The 18,689-nt window shown below is 51.1% G+C and overlaps 1 protein-coding gene across 2 annotated transcripts in view; it reads right to left on the bottom strand.

Moving 5' to 3' along the window:
- GRIN2A (glutamate ionotropic receptor NMDA type subunit 2A) overlaps window positions 1-5,295 on the bottom strand; it is a 449,565-nt gene extending 444,270 nt beyond the window's left edge. For both annotated transcript variants that reach the window (XR_009492825.1, XM_059881544.1), the window contains exons 1-2: window positions 5,123-5,295; window positions 3,281-3,712 (exon numbers count right to left, since the gene is read on the bottom strand). Coding sequence is in view for 1 of the 2 variants with exons in the window: in XM_059881544.1 (XP_059737527.1) it covers window positions 3,281-3,694 (414 nt within the window). In the remaining variant the exon portion in view is untranslated. The remainder of the gene's footprint in view (window positions 1-3,280; window positions 3,713-5,122) is intronic.
- Between the last annotated feature and the right edge of the window lie 13,394 nt (window positions 5,296-18,689).

Consider the following 18,689-nt stretch of genomic DNA (forward strand, 5'->3'; position numbering starts at 1 on the left):
ATCATTATTTCAAATATACATATACACATAAACACTTTGAAAAAAAAAATCTGTCCTCAAGGAACTTACACTCCAGTAGAGGAGATAAAAAGTATATATAGAAATAATATATAAAGCAAAACCCACGCAGTAACTGACATGGATGGATGTAGCTAAATTGTAAGCCTTGCCTCTTCCCTCCTGTGGAGCAGTTAGGAATAAGGGAGGAAGGGGAGGAGGTGAGGACATTGAGCAGCGACATAAAAGTCCAGTGTCTATGCTTGATTTACTAGGGCTGTTACTAAAGCCAGAGTGGATTTCATGTGCATGGGAACAAAATGGCCAGACCAAGATAAGGTTAGAACTCCATCAACGTTCAGCATTATTTTCACCTCTAAATTAATTATATTTCAAGACCACCCAGTGATAGAAGCAAAAAATTAATATCTCCATCGTAAATTAAGTTAAACCACAAAAATCTGCCACTTCCCACATTTCAATTACTACAACACTCTGTTCTTTCCTCCCCCCACCCCGCTACCAAGGGTAAAGAAGTTTGGGGAAAAGGTTAAGAACTGGGGAGAGAGGCATAAATTTAATTGATTTAATTGATAGTCAAATTAACTGCCATTCTTATTCACCGAGACTGGATCATGTTACCAATTTAGAAGTGCAGACAACACAGGTATGTGCTGGGCTTTACCAAATGATGTCATCTTAAGGGGGGATGGAGAGGTCTCAGTGGTTTGGGGAGACTCAGATTCTGTGGCCACAAGACCAAGGGCACACCCAACCGAACAAGGCGATGTCCATGACTGCTTCTTCAGAGCCAAACTGCAACTCCACAGAAACAGGCGGCAAAGACACAAGCCAACTCAACGTGTTACTAATGGAAGGAAGGGCTGTTCACATCCCAGACGATCTCTTTCCTTTAACACAATCAGGTTTCCTGAAATCCCACTCCTCAACCCCACTCCTCTTAACATCACTTGCACATCCCACATAGGGGACCCAACATATACCCTAATGTTATCCCACGGCTTCTTTGATTTCCTGCCATCAAGACCAACTCGGAAAGCCCCAACAGTAATGAAGACCATCCAACTCCTTTCATCATTTTTGAGCCAAGGCACCCTTTTATTCCTCTCCTCTCCACCCGCTCTTAAATCAGTTTCCATCTTTACGTCTATGAAAACATCCTTTCTCATTTTCCTCTCGCCCTATCCTGAGGTCCTTTTTCTTCTTTAAGTGGGGTCACACTCATGTCCAATCCCCATAAGGCAGTTTAATTCCACAAGAGAAGATGCTTCCACCCATATCCTCCGGACTTCTCAAAACTCCCTTCCTAATACCCTCTTAGAGGTCCAGTAAGTCAGAGCCGGACATGGACGGGTCACTGCATATGAAGGGGATGTTAACTATAAGCCCATTTCTGTTCCTGCTTCTTTGCCTATAGTCAGATGGGTAAGTCAGGCAAGAGCCCGAGCCCCACACCTGGCAACACTTCTCCTATTCAGCTTTTACCGTATTTCTCCACTGATTGTGCTGGGCCCTAGTCGATACAGAAATTTCACTTTCAATATGGCTCCTGTTTAAGTGCATGTTGCTCCGTCAAAACTTCAGAAGGGAGAAGGAATCAGTGGTGATATTTAAAGCCCAAATCACACTCCAAAACCCTGCTGGGAAATGCTGTTCTCCTCCTCCTTTGTGCGTTCGTCAGAAACCAGAGGACCAGAAAACCAGAGATCTAGTTCCATCATGTATTGTGTGGTTTTAGCTAAGTCTTTAATTGCCCTGAGCCTCAATCTCTTCATCTGAAAGTTACAGGATGCTCTAATAGACTTTAAGACCTTTGCCAGTTCTGAAATGGCCACATATCAGTGGCAAGACACAGCTGTTTCCTACTTTTTTCATCCCAGAAACGAACCCCCTCCCCCAAAACTGAGAGGTGGCTGGGAAAATATTCAACCACACAGGAATTCTGCTAGGTTGCAACCATTTAAAAGGAATGTTTAATAAGATACTGCATCGGTTGTGTATTTCAACAGAATGTGCCGCAGCCCAGGAGACCTGAAAAAATTAATACGGTTCCCAAAGGAGCTTGTGGGAATTGCTGAGGCAGAAGTAGTATTTGATTTGATGAATGTAAAAGTGCTTTGAGAGCATCAGAGGCAAAGTGCTATGATAAACGTCTGCTGGCTCCATTAGGATGTCTCCTGCTATCTAATGAACACGCTCCAAAAAGGTCTCGGGGCTGGGGGTGCCCACACCACACAAGTACATTCACACTTCCCTTCCTGACATCCCCCCCCCCCATTTCTCTTCCAGGGCTTAGATAGAAGCACAGAGCACCCACAAACACCAACCGTCCCCTTCTTTCTCATTCTTCACCTTGCTTCTTTTCCACCTGCACTTTGGCACAGTTCTCAAACCAGGCCCTCAGAACATCTCACTCAAATCTCCAGACCCCTCTTCTCCACACCAACACCCCCAGGTGATCCACAGAAAGACCCCCCTCCCACTCTAAGCCAAGAGATCTGGACACCTTTCCTTCACTGGGACACCCTCCAACTACCCTTATCAAAATCCATCCTTGGGAGCCAACCCCTCCATCTGAGGGCCTCGGAGCCCCGGGCAGTCCCATCCAGGTAACAAGTAAGAACACCCAGAGCCACCATGCTCTGGGTCAGCAGTCCCTTCTCTCCACTCACAGCCACTCCCTTGGAGAAACACAGACCTGTGTGCCATTAGCCCAGGGCTCCTCAGACTTCCCCCCACTTCCTCTAATTGTAGAGAGTCTGTGGAAACATGACATTTTTCTGCCTTTTTCTGCTTTACCTAAAACTTTGCATTTTATTCCACAATATTCCCACGTTTGATCCTTTAAAAATAGTTTCCGTGGCTTTTAGTAGGGGAAAAGATAGACATTTGCCACAACACAATCAGGTAAAGCTGATACTGCAGGAATATAAACCTTATTGTTTCAAGTTGCCCCCAGGCTCACCTCCGTGCACCACCTAGCCGTCTCTAAGCATTCCACCACCCCATTTACTTCTGCATTTACTGAATTCTTCCTGGCACACCCAAGCTGCCTCCGAGTATCTCCACTTTCAAAACCAAAGCAAAAAGCGTTTCCATTCGATTCCAGGTTGGAGAAGCAGGACCTGGCTCTCTCCAGGGTCGGTGGCCACAACCCCCTTTCAGATTAAGACGGACGCCAGGAGCTCCCGAAAATTTGCAGTGGCCGCCATACGCCTGGCACGCGCTGGGGTCCTGACGGCCCATCGCCTCCCGGCCTTACCTTGTCAGCCATGATCATAGATGCGCCCCCGTGGATGCCCAGGATGGGAATGAAAGTCTGTGAGGAGATAAAATCCAGCATCTGGGCCACGGCCTCCTGGTCGGTGTCATCCCCGAACACCAGGCCGTGGATGCGTGCCCCTGACATGAGGTCACACACGTGCGTGATGAGGCTCTTGGGATCCGTGCGGTTCATCAGCAGCGCCACCACGTTCACGTCCAGGGGCAGCCCGGCTGCCTGCTCGGGGCCCCACAGGTTTCGCAGTTCACGTTCCGTCACGTCGTGGCTGTGACCCAGCAGCACTGCGATGTTCAGCGCCGGGGGACCCTTCTCCGCCGCCGCGCTCTGCGCCGGACCGCGCCAGACCAGAAGGGTCGGCAGCACCAGCAAGGTCCAGTAGCCCAGTCTGCCCATAGTCGCCACTTACGGTCCCTGCAAGGTGGAGAGGAAGAGTCAGCGCCGCGGCGGTGCGCGAGGGTTCTAGAGGAGGGAGTTTGCCCACCCAGCCCCTTGCTCTGGGAGCCAGGTACGGAAACCACCCCAGGGAGAGCTCTTGGAGTCTCTGACTCCATTCCCCATCCCCTGGCCATCCACGTCCCTCGACCCACTGCAACTCAGCCCACAACTCCAATCCGAGCTGATTCTCCGTAACTGTCCTCAAACCCACCTTCGCATTCAGCCTCCTCTCTCTCCTCGACTCAACCCACATCTCCCACCGCACTCCCCAAGTGGGACCACTTGGCGACTGCCCCTGACGTAGGCGCACGGAGCAAACCCTCCACCCACCCCTCTCCCACCCCCGCGAGTCCAAGTTACCGACCCCGCCCCCTGCGAACCCGGCGCAAACTACCGACCAGCCCCAGAGTGCGGAGGCGGCCGAGCGACGGCGCAAGGCTAGTTGACTGACCCCGCCCCCTGCGAACCCACGGGGGTTCATCACCCACCTGGCGCCACTCAGCACCCACGGCAGACCCCGCACCTCTCGAGCAGGGATCGCCCCAAGCGCATGGAATTGAGGACGCTCGCTCGTGCGCCCGAGAATCCAGGGTGCCTGGAGGAAACTTAAGGTCCGCCTCACCTTGCGCAGAGGGGCCAGGAAGCAGCCCCAGGACCCGCCCCCTACACGCTCGCGGGCACACACAGGCTCAGACACACACATACACACAATCTCTCACGCACGCCGTGTGCAATGCAGAATTCTGGAGAGGAGGCACGTCCCCTCAGCGGGCCGACGCGTGGGAGCTGGCAAAGAACGTGCGTGGGGCTGGGTGGGGTGGGTTGGCTCCCCAGAAGCTCTCCGACGGACGTGAACTGTGCAGCACTGGCCCACCCCCCACCCCAGGCTTTCCCACTTTAGATTCTGTTACCAAGTCTTAGGTGCACGTGGGCAGTGGGCCGCGCACCCTCACAGGCACGCGTGCATTTCTGCGCACCTCCGCAAGCCCACAGTAGAGGGGCCCAAGGCCATCGGTGTCCACACACGTCCTCCGCCAGTGCCCACACATGGACCGCGCCAGGTGCACGGCCGCGCCTGCCAGCAGATACCAGCGTCGTCGGGCACGCGTGCTCAGGCGCGCGCCCCTCGGGCCAGGCGCTGCCTGCCGCCGGGGGGAAGTTGGGGCGAACTCAGCGCGGGCCTCGGCGCTCTTCGGCGGAGCCCCGCGAGCGCGGAGCCGCAGCGCCCCCTGGTGCTCCCCCAGCGCCTCGCTCCTGCTGCGCCCTCTCCCGCTTTCTCTCTCTCGCTCCCTCTCTCCCCGGATCCTTCTTCTCCCGCTCTTCCTCCGGCCGACTGTTCCTTCTCCCGGAACCCCGGCGGGGCCCAGATTTCCCGTTGGGACGTACCTGTAGCCAGAGAAGGTCGAGGATGCGGTGGGGCGCGCTGCGCGCACGAGCATCTCGGCCGCCTCAGCAGCCACCGGGTTTAGCGGGTTCCCGCATGCTGCGGCCCCCGCGCGCTCCCCTGGCCGTCCCGCGCAGTCCGCATCGCCCCCACGGGGGGCGGCTATCCCAGCCGGAGGCTCTGCAGCAGGGCTCTACCGAGGCGGAGAAAGAGACGGAGAGACAGGGTCAGCCCACGGGCGGGGGGAGGGGAGGCAGAGGGACGGGGGGAACTGACTGCAGTCTGCAATGCTCACACAGCCCCCCCCCACCCCACCCCACCCCCGCCCCCTGCGCGCACAGTGGGGGCTCGGCCCGAGCTGGGAAGCTGAAGCTCCGTGCCCGAGACGTCCCCCAGTGCGGCTCCTAAAACCGTGTGGCCGAAATGGAGAGCTTCACTCCCGGGGCGCACAGGAGAACCGGAGACCCGGGTTGGCCACCCTCGAGAAGCTAACAAGGCACCTCGGCTCTAACCCCCTGCCGCCTCCCCGGCGCCGGCAGCCAGGAGTAGTGCGGCCAGGAGCTTCTGAGCAAGGAGGGGGGTAGGGAGACAAAGAGGAGGGAATGGGGGCTGAGGTGGGGGGAGGGGGCGGGCTGAGTTTGCGATGTGCCGGCAGGAGGAGAGGGGGAAGGAAGGACTCCGGCTCCCTCAGCCCCGGACCCCCACGGGAGGTGCGATGTTTCCCACGCAACGACCCTCCTGCAGTCCTGTTGCCCCTCCTATGAAAGCCTCCCACCGTCCTCTTCCCAAAGGGGCTACCGAGGCCCCGCGTCCCGCGCCGGCACTCACCGCAGCCTCTCTCCACATAGTTCTCAGCAGTGGCCGCCCCTGGTCATCTCCAGGGCTGATGGCTGCGGCCGCGACTCAGCGCTCAGCGGGACCCATGCTCCGGCTAAGCCCTCGGCGCCTCCCTCCAACAGCCCGAGCTGGGCTTCCTGCCCCACTCCGGACAGTCGCTGCCCCGGTCCTCCGAGCGCGCGCGAGAGCCGTCTCCGCAGCCCCGGCTCCGGGCTGGTGGATGTGTGAGGGCGAGTGTGTGTGTGAGTGGATGTGGGAGCGCGCGCGCGCGTGTGGCCGGGGATCCCCGCGGTCCCCGGCCGGGAGAGGCGCGGGCGCGGGGGACAGGCAGCTCCCTCTAAGCCCTTAGCTGCGTGGCCAGCTCCACGCCAGGCGTTCAGCTCCCCACTTCCCGGCGGGAGTCCGGAGAGCTCCCGGCCACCGTGGTTCACAGAACTGGCTCAACCGGGCTCCCGAGGCGTGCTTCTGCTGCGGTCGCCTCGCAGGAAGAGGAGGAGGAAGGCAGGGGCGCCCCCCACGCCAACTTGGGGACTTATTCTCAGTCGGCGAGACGCTGCAGCCCCCACGAAAGCCGAAAAGGTTTGGAGCTCTGGCGGGCGAGAGAGTCTCCCGTCCGCAGCCGCCCTCCCCGGAGGCGGGCCGAGGCAGACCCCGCAGTCCCTCGGCGGCGGCGCAGACCGCGGCCACCGGCTCCCGGAGCGCACGGCGGCGGTAAGGCCGGGATAGGCGGCTGCCTGGCGGCGGGGGCGCCTGAGGCGGGCGCGCCGCTGTCCGTGGTGCTGAAACCACGATCTCCGCCCGTTCCCAGGCGTCTGGTGCGGCTGAGGAATCAATTATTCAGATCTCTGCTACCGCTTCCTCCTCCCCCAGTGCCTCGCGCTGGGTACAGCAATCCCCCTTCCACGCACAGGCGCGCCAACACACACACGCGCGCGCGCACACACACACACACGCCACAGAATCTGTTCCAATGCCTCTCTCTGTGCCTCGCCACCCCCAAAGAGGAACCCACTCCTCTGATCTCAGGGAGCCACAAACCTAAAACTAAACACGTCTGGACACCCTCCACTTGCTTCTTTCTTGTTTTCTAAGTTATACCAAACAAAAGTCGTCCTGAAGCTGTCACTTTTAAGCTACCAGCAGGGTCAAGCCAGAGAGCATGGGACTCCTGGGTGTGTGGGGCCTGACTGACTTGGATTCTGGTAACTGGGCTTGAAACGCATTGCTGTTAGGACATTTGCCCCCTTTACACTCCTTCCAACACTGCTTTTTTCCCCTCAGGCCCTGGAAGAAACGAGACCTTAAAGTGTAAGAAGTTTTGCAATCACTGTTCTAACCCTGAGTTCTCCACTTAACCGGCCTGGTGCCACCTCCAGGCCCATTATTCATCTTCTTAGTTGACTTGCTAGTCGGAAAAATGGGGAAGACAGTAAAAAAAAAAAAAAAATCAACTTCTCAGGGTTATTTTGAAAATGAGGAAACTCCTTGGCAAAGGAGCCCCCAAGATCCAGCATATAGTACGTGCTCAATAAGCCACAAGGGGACCTGGGAGAGAAGGGACCCCTTGCAGGAGTGCAGATGTGGCCACTGAAATAGAGACAGGAATGGAACCACAGCTCCTGGACACCTATTTGTTTATTATTAAGTTGGTGGCTGTATGCTGAGTTATCCAGAGTTTTATCACCCACAGAGAAAGGATGGGAGAAATTCTGGAGGGTAAGATTGTGGAGTGGTGTGACATAAGGCAGAAAACTGGGAAGTGTTCCGTTCCTGAAGCTGTAACTTGGCTGAGCTGGATTGGGCCCATCTCTTGGGTGGAGATGATCATTTCTTGGACTTCAGCACAGGTTACAGGACCCTAATTTGGAGAGGTTTGGCTTTTTTCTATTGAAATAGGACATAAATTATATAAAATAAAATGCATCTTTGAAGGACTCAGTTTAAGTTTCAAAGTGATATGCATCTGTGTAGACGTATCACCCAAAAGAAGGAAGAGAATATTTTCCTCACCCCTAGAAAGTGCCCTTGTGTCCCTTCGTTGTTGATGCCACTACTTCCTAGTAGAAACCAGTTATGTTTTCTTATACAACGTATTCAGTTCAGTTCAGTCTATCAGTCATGTCCGATTCTTTGCAACCCCATGGACTGCAGCACACCAGGCTTCCCTGGCCATCACCAACTCCCAGAGCTTGCTCAAACTCATGTCCAAAGAGTCTGTGATGCCATCCAACCATCTCATCCTCTGTCATCCCCTTCTCCTCCCACCTTCAATCATTCCCAGAATCAAAGTCTTTTCCAATGAATCAGTTCTTCTCATCAGGTGGCCAAAGTATTGGTGTTTCAACCTCAACATCAGTACTTCCAATGAATATTGAATATTCATTGATTGATTGATTTCCTTTAGGATGGACTGGTTGGATCTCCTTGCAGTCCAAGGGACTCTCAAGAGTCTTCTCCAACACCACAGTTCAAAAGCATTAATTCTTCAGTGCTCAGCTTTCTTTGTAGTCCAACTCTTCACATCCATACATGACTACTGGAAAAACCATAGCTTTGACTAGACGGACCTTTGTTGGCAAAGTTATGTCTCTGCTTTTTGATATGCTGTCTAGGTTGGCCATAACTTGTCTTCCAAGGAGCAAGTGTCTTTTAATTTCATGGTCGCAGTCACCATCTGCAGTGATTTTGGAGTCCAAGAAAATAAAGTTTGTCACTGTTTCCCTTGTTTCCCCACCTATTTGCCATGAAGCGATGGGACCAGATGCCATGATATTCATTTTTTTGAATGTTGAGTTTTAAGCTTTGCTTATTTTCAAATGTCATTTAAAAGGTAATTCTACATTGTATATATTATTTGGTGACTGACTTAACCTAATGTCCATGTTGCTGCATGTAACAACATTTTTTCTTTTTATTACTGAGTAGCTTTCCTTTGAATGAATACACCACATTTCATGTATCCAGTCTCCTATCAGACAGGTGGGTTGTTATATGTGGAGCTTTTTAAAATACTAATGCCTGCCCCCACTTTAGATCTCCACCATCAAAATCTTCAGTAGTGAGGCCAAGCACGTTTCAATTCATTCACTCAGTCATGTCCGACTCTTTGTGACCCCATGAACTGCAGCATGCCAGGCTGCCCTGTCCATCACCAACTCCCAGAGCTTACTCAAACTCATGTCCATTGAGTTGGTGATGTCATCCAACTGTCTCATCTTCTGTTGTCCCCTTCTTCTCCTGCCTTCAATCTTTCCCAGCATCAGGGTCTTTTCTAATGAGTCGGTTCTTTGCATCAGGTTGCTAAGTCACTTCAGTCATGTCCCACTCTTTGCAACCCCATGGACTATAGGCTGCCAGGCTCCTCTGTCCATAGAGATTTTCCAGGTAAGAATACTGAAGTGGGTTGCCATGCCCTCCTCCAGCAGATCTTCTCGACCCAGGAATTGAACCCACGTGTTTTACATCTCCTGCATTGGCAGGTGGGTTCTTTACCACGAGCATCACCTGGGAAGCCCTTTAATTCCATAGGTGATGCTAATGATTCCCTGGTTAGTACCCACTGTGCTTTTCATCCCTTCAGCTGATGCTGAAATAGTCTTGGCGAAAACTATTCATATGAAGAGTTTGAAGTTATTCACGACCAGACTTGCAGAAAGGTAGATCAAACAAGTGTGACCTCTTTTGATTAGGGAAAGAAGACGGCCCTTCATCTGAAGGAACAGTCTGTCTCTATGGTAGACACAGGCTGCCCCAGCCTGCACATCTCCCCAGTGTGGAGAACCACTGAGGGTCAGGCACCTAGAACTCCACCACACGTGGATGGAGACTGTAACAGTGTGTGTTGGGGCTGGAGGGTCGGGGTGGGGGGGATGTCGCTGAGTAGGATTTTGCTACTTGAAATGTTCAGACAGAAAACCTTCATAGTAACTATGCCGACAAAAGCTATGTATGCCCCCCTAAAAGGCCCCCTAGTCTCTGCAGTCAGTTCTGCCTGTTGGTTTTATCACATTATTTACATCATTAATGTAATTGAAATAACCTAGTCTGCTCTTAAAAGAACAAATTGTTTCAATTGTTCTCAGTTCAATTGATTTATCTTCAAATGCTCAACTAAAGAAATGACCCCCAGGGTTGCCATTTGCTTTGAGCCACTTTAACACTGTGGTTAAAAATCAACCACCGTATCATATCTGCAGGAGAGATCTAAAGTGAGTCAATCACTGATTATGCATCTTAAAGGAAATTGGTAAAAATTACAGCATTCTGAAGCAGAAAGACCTTTAAAGACTATCACGTATGACGTATTTTCTGTTTCCAAATAAGCCTGGGGAAATCTGCCTACCTGACTAACTCGAAGGTGGATTCTTAGTAAAGATCTAAGATGCCTTGCAGTTTAAAAAATGTTTTTTATCAGTCCAGCAATATTCCAAAACTATTAATCATGGAAAGCTATTCCATATAATAGCTGCTACCATCCTGTAGGACTACTGTTCCTTTGAATGTTTTTTGAGAATTAGTGAGCTGGCCCAACACTTCTATTTCGCATATGGGGAAAGAGAGAGACTCAAGTGGGACTAAAGAGACAAGATGCTAAAGGCAAAATTTGGAGCAAGATCCAGAATGTTTGCTTTAATTGTCTGCTGTGTAAAATAAAGTATGTGTGCATTCTACTAGGTTATGGGGATTCCAAAGTGGTATGATAGAATTCTAAGAAAGAAGGATAGAGCAAAAAAGTAATCTGGGGTGGTGGAACGGGTAACCTAAACCCAAACCAGCCACTTCCTTGTTTCATCACTGGTGATCTTCCTTCACTGTCCCTCCAAATTCCAGCCTGAGGGTACCAACACTTGAGCGATCCACAATTCCAGCCTTCCTGACCTTATCTTTACTGGAGTGCCAAGGCAGACATCACTAACCAACTCCTGAAGTGGTTCTCTCAAAGTTTAGATAGATCTTTGCATACGTGCTCAGTTCCAGGTGTTCTGGATAACCCCAGCCACGGAATAACTTAGCAAATGCCAAGATTCCTGATTTTAGCATAATCTCCGATTACCTGTATTTATTTCCTTTACTTTCTTTCAGACCCTAATCTCCATGTTACCTAGTGACCCTAAGGACTTTCTCCTTTTTCAACTTCAGTTTCCCTGTTTGTAAAAGAAAAGCATAGACAAGACAAGGAGATCTCAAACTGCCTTGCATACATGCTCTGTCACTTCAGTCATGTCCGATTCTTTGCGACCCCATGGACTGTAGCCCACGAGGCTCCTCTGTCCATGGGATTCTCCAGGCAATAATACTGGAGTGGGTTGCCATTTTCTTCTCCAAGGGATCTTTCTGACCCAGAGATAGAACCCTTATCTCCTGCGTTGCACAGGGATTCTTTACCACTGAGCCACCAGGGAAGCCCAAATCTGGCTTAGGGCCCCTATGATCCTGTGACTTTTCTTGAAGGTCTCAACCCTGGGATCAACCAAGGCACTAGTTAACCCTCCCATACTATTTTAACCAAAAGGCTAAATATCCCTGTCTGCTCTCATAACCCATTAAGGTATCAATAGTTCAAATCAAAGTGAAATGAAAGTCACTCAGTCATGTCCGACTCTTTGCAATCCCATGGAATTTTCCAGGCATACTGGAGTGGGTAGCTTTTCCCTTCTCCAGGGGATCTTCCCAACCCAGGGAGTGAACCCAGGTCTCTAACATTGCAGGCAGATTCTTTCCCAGCTGAGCCACAAGGGAAGCCCTTAAATCAAAGGGCAAGTCTTTTTCTAAACAAATCCACTGTTGGTCTTGAGAATAAAAATAAAGACAGCAGCAAAAGACTCCATTCCTTGCCGATCTTCACCAAAAGCAACCCAGTGTCCTCCCTTACATCAGAGATGCCTAGAAGACACCAAAGTGTACCACTGAGAAAAGGATACTGAGTTGGGGTCCTACAATCTACCATTTGGGGAAAAGTCATTAACCTCTCCAAGCTTCAGTTTGTTTATTAATAAAATGGGAGTAAAATCACCATGCCTCTCCCAGCACTGCAGTGAAGTATGTGAAAGGATATGTCTTAATGTAGATCTCTCCAAGAGCATCAGCTGTCTCCTACAATTCAACTCAATTCTGACAGTATCTAGGTGGAGACAGAATAAAGTCTCCACAGATGAAGGGCTGAGTCCCACAAGACCGCCCTCTTCTTTAGACGCCAATGGCAAGTCCAGGCTGTTATCTGTGCTTCAGACCAACTATCTATGCATCAGAGGTTCTCAGGACCCCCTCCTTCGGCATGGCTAATTTGCTGGAGTGTCTCACAAAACTCAAGAAACTAGTTTACTCAGTATATTTACTCATTAATTACAAGGAATGTTTAAGGGTATGAATCAACAGCCAGATGGAAAGATATATAGGACAAGGTTTGGGGGGAAAGCGTGGAGTTTCTATGCCCTCTCCAGGCATACTGCTCTCCCCACACTTTCACATGCTCACCAACCTAGTAGCTGTCCCTTTGGATTTTTATGGGACCTTCATTACATAGGAGTGTGTATGGTCAGTCACTCAGTCGTGTCTGACTTTTTGCGACCCCATAGACTGTAGCCCGCCAGGCTCCTCTGTCCATGGAATTCTCCAAGCAAGAATACTGGAGTGAGTTGCCATGCCCTCCTCCAGGGGATCTTCCTGCCCCAGGGATCAAACCCAGGTCCCCTGTGTCTCCTGCATTGGCAGGTGAGCCACCTGGGAAACCCTGATTAAATAACTGCCCATTGGTGACTGAATTCAATCTCCAGGCCCTCTGCCCTGCCCTGACTTCCAATCCTCTAAGGATGTGGTTGGCTCCACTGGCAGGCAACCAGCCCCATTCTTAGGCTCTTTTTAAAGTTGCCTCATTAACATAACAAAAGATACCTTTGTGCTCCAGTCGCTTAGGAAACTCCCAGGATTTTAGGAGCTCTGTGCCAGAAACAAGGACCAAATATATATGTCATATTATAAGTCACAACATCAAAAGCAGACCCTGAGATAGAAGCTAAGAACCTCGGCCTATTTGGGAGGGAGGAGATCCAGGAAGCCCAAGGGGAAGAGGGAAGAGAAGAAGCCAATCAAAGGCATGTCAGTGTCAGGGCGGTAACTGGGCACTACCAAGTCCCAACCTAGCTGAAGACCGGCTGAGAGACGGTGAAGAGTACACCCCCGAATTACCCCCCTTGATGGCAAGCAATGATTTATCCACTCCTGCATCTTTCACTGGATGAAGGTCACTCCTGGGGCATTACACTCCCCACCCTTCCAGTCCACCCTGTGCCCAGAGAAATACAGGAAGCTGTTGACTGCCAAAAAAAAAAAGAGAGAGAATACATGCAACCTGAAAGTTGAGAGTTATGTTTATTCTCCGGGAATTGTTAGGACTTCAAGCCCCAGAGACAGAGTCTCAGGTGACCCTGAAAGAACCGTTTCTGGGAGCCTGGGGGGATAGGGGGGTGGCGGGCAAGGAGTCAGGTTATATAGAAGTTTGCAGCAAGGAGCAGGTAGTCTGAATATCAAAAGATTACTGGTAATTAAGGAAAACCAGTTATCTCAAATTAAGGAACTTAGTGCTTGTCTATATATGGGAAGATGCAAGCGTCTGGGCTCATTGCAATCATTCCTTTCACAGGCTCGGACATTTATACCTGGAAGGCTGTAATCCCTGAGGGCTGTGGCATCCTGTTTACCAATATGGCGGGAAATACTCCATTTCACAAAGCCATCAGGATGAATGTTTCACAAGTAATCTTGTAGACAGGGTGGCCCAAGGAGATGTGAGCGGGGTGTCCACCAGGCTGCCTAGCCAACCAGAAAGGTCTGGATCAAGCGAAGGTACTGAACTCTGTGGGGCTGAAGGGAAGGGACAGAGGGCAAGAGATGGCCAAGCGTCTCCTGTGAAAGGAGCCTGAGCCTTTCACTACTCGGGCCGCAGCAAGAAGGAAGCAGAAAGCACGTGTCACTTTTTATCAGCCAGTCACCCTGCCCTCTAGGAAGCACATCTCTATGAGTATTCAGAAATCTGACCAACCGGGTCAGCAACTCCCCCTCCAGGAGGGCAGAGCTCCTGGCGTGGCCACGCTGCAATGCCCCATCTCACACTTGCCCGTGTCTGGCAGCTTCTGTGCCCAGAGGAAGGCAGTCCTCTCCTTCAGAAAACTCTTCCCTTGCGGGCTCGGACTTCATTGTGAGGAGACCTGGCCCGACCTCAAGCTCTCTCGCTCGGCCGTGGCTGGGTCAGAGCTGTCCCTTGGGACAGCGCTTCGAAAGCCCTGCACCCAGACCACATGAGGCCAGTTTCCCAAGGCCAGGGGAACTCAAAAGTCTCATCACTCACGGCACAGAGAGGAAGGCTCCGTCAGTTAGGACTTGGTCCGATTCATGAGTCTGCGCTTAGGGAGGACACTTCTCAGGGAAATGTCTGGATCCGGAGGAGAGGGGTGGTATTTCCTGGCACCTGGACATGGGAGCATGCAGTCATGAAGCTGCAGAGGCCCAAGGAAGGCATCGAACCTCCAGCCTCGCTCTTTGACAATGAAGACACAGAGGCCTGGAGACATGGGGGAAGGCAATGAAGGTCATGCGCTTACTGAGGTCACATGCAGTCTCTCATGACGTCCTCTTGTCCCAAGCCTGGCCCTTTCCCTGTCCATGAACTCTGCTGGGTATGAATCCCAGTGGAGGTTGCCAGATGGAAAGTCACTACATATTATTTCTTTGTGGAGGGGGCAAGGAGGGTAGTCCTTGGGTACCCCTGTGTGTGTGTTAGTTGCTCAGTTGTGTCCAGCTCTTTCCAACCTTGTGGACTGTAGCCCTCTGTCCATCGGATTCTCCAGGCAAGAATACAGGAGTGGGTTGCCATTCCCTTCTCCAGGGGACCTTCCTGACCCAGGAATCAAACCTGGGTCTCCCACATTGCAGGCATATTCTTTACCATCTGAGCCACCAGGGAAGCCTGAGTAGCCCTGAATGTGCATCATAAATGGTCAGCCCCAAAGGCATGCAGGCACCACGGGCCCTTTGAGTTAGGAGTTGGGGTTGAGGGTGAAAAGCTGAACCAGTTGTTGAGTTCTTCCATATTTAGTGAGGTAACTCGGGGCCTCAACCACCCCACGTGGAGCACTTAGGGATAATCCGTCTAGCAGTCAAGAACCACTCTGCCCAAGGACACCACCAGTTTTAGGCAGACCTAGGGCTTGAGCCATTCATGTCTGGCTCCAGAACCTGTACTTTCAACAAGTACATTATGCTCCCAAGTCACTAGTTTGCTGGGCCTCTTTAGACGGGTCTCTTTCCCTCTCTGAGGTTTATTTTCCTCCTCTTTTGGGGCACAAGAATGTCAGATCAGCAATTGCTGGTCTTGAAACTTACTGTAATCCCTCCTGTAAGCCACCTGTCACACACAAGAGGGACCAGTGAACAGAGGCATTTGTTCTCAGGTTAAAAGCAGTTCTCGGGCTGGGGGTCTGATGCTCAGCCTCAGTTTCTCCTCACCCCTTCCCCAACCCCACCCACACCCACACCATAGCCCCCAACAGAACTCTGCGACTCTGATGAACACAGTGTGAAAATGGAGTCCAACACCTACAGCCCAGAGAAGCTGAAGACTCATAGAGAGCAGGGAACCGGATAGAACTGCTCAAAAGTAAGGGCTTCCCTGGTGGCTCAGCTGGTAAAGAATCCGCCTGTGATACGGGAGAGCTGGGTTTGATCTCTGAGTTGGGAAGATTCCCTGAACAAGGGAAAGGCTACCCACTCCAGTATTCTTGCCTGGAGAATTCCATGGACTACACAGTCCATGGGGTCACAAAGAGTCAGACACAACTGAGTGACTTTCACTTTCAAGAGACTGAGCAAAAATTAGAATCTAAGACTCAAGATCCAGGCAGGCTTTCCTAAATAGACTGTGATGTACAATACGGCGACTGCTGATAAGCTACAGCAAAGTTGATAAGAGAGTAGATCCTAAGAGTTCTCATCACAAAGAGGAATCTTTTTTTTTTCTTTTTATTGTATCTGTATGAGATGATGGATGTTAATCGATTGTAGTAATCATTTCACAATACATGTAAATCAAACCATCATGCTGTACACCTTAAATTTATACAGTGATGTCAATTATTTCTCAATAAAACTGAGAGTGGAAAATATGGAACTGAAAGAGAAAATAAGAATGGAAAAGAGAAACCTGTCTCATCTGAGATGGTCGGTTTCAACTCAGATGAGCTACATATTTTCTAGGAGCAATTTCAACTAAAGTAGGGGTGTGTGTGTGTGTTTTGGTGTGGGGGAGGTTGTTCTGAACAGACAATGTATGTGAAAATGAAACTGTGAGTCGCTCAGTTGTTTCAGACTCTTTGACTGCGTGATCTGTAGCCCTCCAGGTTTCTGTGTCCATGGGATTTTCCAGGCAAGAATATTGGACTGGGTTGCCTTTTCCTTCTCCAGGGGATCTTCCTGATCCCAGGGATCAAACCCAGGTCTCCTGCATTGTAGGCAGGAGAGTTTGGGGTGCGGGTGTGCTGCCGGACACATGCCTGGAAAAATCACCTTCTCCAGAGGCTGGAGGCACAGGCTGCTCCCCGGGGCTCACCCAGCCTGGCTCCATCAGTCTGGGCTAGGCATAGGGGGCCCCTCGTGGCTCGGTAAACTGTGCAAGGAAAGGAGGATCTGCAACGCATCACCAGCAGATTCTTTACCGTCTGAGCCACCACCAGTAGGTAGGGATAAATTCAAAAGAAAAAGAAAAAAAAAACAATCTGACCCCTGTCTTTGAAACTTACCAGCTGTGTGACGTTGGGTAGGTCCCTGGACTCTCTGTGTCTTAGCTTCTTCATCTAGTAATATAAAATGTGGATAATATATGGGAGTATGGGAAGAGTAAATTAAATGAGACAACACACACGAAGCACTCAGCACAGTGGCAGCCACAGCAGAGGTCTGACACACATTCGTTTATCATGTCGGACGGGGCCCTCTGGGACTACCGGAGAAGAGGTCCCCCCGGGATGCTCGGTCTCCCGGAGTCCTGACGCCGTCCCTGGGCGGCAGTCGGGGAAGTGCGGCCCGCAGGGCTGGGGAGGCTGCCGTTGGCCTCCCCGCCCTCCAGCTCAGCGCGTCCCAGATGGTGCCCGGCGGGGAGCTGGCCGGTGACGCGCTGGCAGGTCCTCCTTTCCTTGCACAGTTCACCGAGCCACGCGGGGCCCAGGAGCCTCAGGCTGGGGCCCGCTGTGCCAAGGAGGCCGGCTGCCCAGCCCGGGCTGATGGAGCCAGGCTGGGAGAGCCCCAGGGAGCGGCCTGTGCCTCCAGCCTCCGGAGAAGGTACAGGTGATTTGTCCAGGCATGTGTCCAGCAGCACACCCACACCCCAAACTCCTCCGCACACACCCCCACCCCCACAGCTTCTCTCTGAGAGCGAAAGGGAGGGGCTTCATCAAAGGCCAGCACTCACCCTTATAGGACCCGAGCCCATGCCTGGCTTAACCCTTTTTCTGAAAGCAACAGCTCTTAGAAAACATCCATGCAGCAGAAGGAGAACAAACCCCTCACTAAACGTGTGAGCCAAAGCTTTTGACTGTGTGCTGTTGCTAAGTCACTTCAGTCGTGTCCAACTCTGTGTGACCCCACAGACAGCAGCCCACCAGGCTCCCCCGTCCCTGGGATTCTCCAGGCAAGAACACTGGAGTGGGTTGCCATTTCCTTCTCCAATGCATGAAAGTGAAAAGTGAAAGTGAAGTCGCTCAGTCGTGTCCGACCCTCAGCGACCCCATGGACTGCAGCCTTCCAGGCTCCCCCATCCATGGGATTTTCCAGGCAAGAGTACTGTAGTGGGGTGCCATTGCCTTCTCCTTTGACTGTGTGGATCATAACAAACTATGGAAAATTCTTAAAGACATGGGAATACCAGACCACCTGACCTGCCTCCTGAGAAATCTGTGTGCAGGTCAGATAGTAACTGTTAGAATTGGACATGGAACAAGAGACTGGTTCCAAATCAGGAAAGGAGTATGTCAAGACTATATATTGTCACTCTGCTTATTTAACTTGTATGCAGAGTACATCACGCGAAATGCCAGGATGGATGAAGCACAAGCTGGAATCAAGATTGCTGGGAGAAATATCAATAATCTCAGATATGCAGACCTGAGATTTTGCCTTATGGCAAAATGCAAAGAACTAAAGAGCCTCTTGATGAAAGTGAAAGAGGAGAGTGAAATTTTTGGCTTAAAACTCAACATTCAGAAAACTAAAACCATGGCATCTAGTCCCATCACTTCATGGCAAATAGATGGGGAAACAGTGACAGACTTTACTTTCTTGGGCTCCAAAATCACTGCAGATGGTGACTGCAGCCGTGAAATTAAAAGATGCTTGCTCCTTGGAAGAAAAGCTATGACCAACCTAGACAGCATATTAAAAAGCAGAGACATTACTTTGCCAACAAAGGTCCGTCTAGTCAAAGCTCTGGTTTTTCCGGTAGTCATGTACAGATGTGAGAGCTGGACCATAAAGAAAGCTGAGAGCTGAAGAATTGCTGCTTTTGAACTGTGGTGTTGGAGAAGACTCTTGAGAGTCCCTTGGATTGCAAGGAGATCCAACCAGTCCATCCTAAAGGAAATCAATCCTGAATATTCATTGGAAGGACTGATGCTGAAGCTGAAACTCCAGTACATTGGCCACCTGATACAAAGAACTAACACATTGGAAAAGACCCTGATGCTGAGA

The sequence above is a fragment of the Bos taurus genome, chromosome 25, assembly GCF_002263795.3.
Source record: "Bos taurus isolate L1 Dominette 01449 registration number 42190680 breed Hereford chromosome 25, ARS-UCD2.0, whole genome shotgun sequence".
NCBI classification, from domain to species: Eukaryota; Metazoa; Chordata; class Mammalia; order Artiodactyla; family Bovidae; genus Bos; species Bos taurus.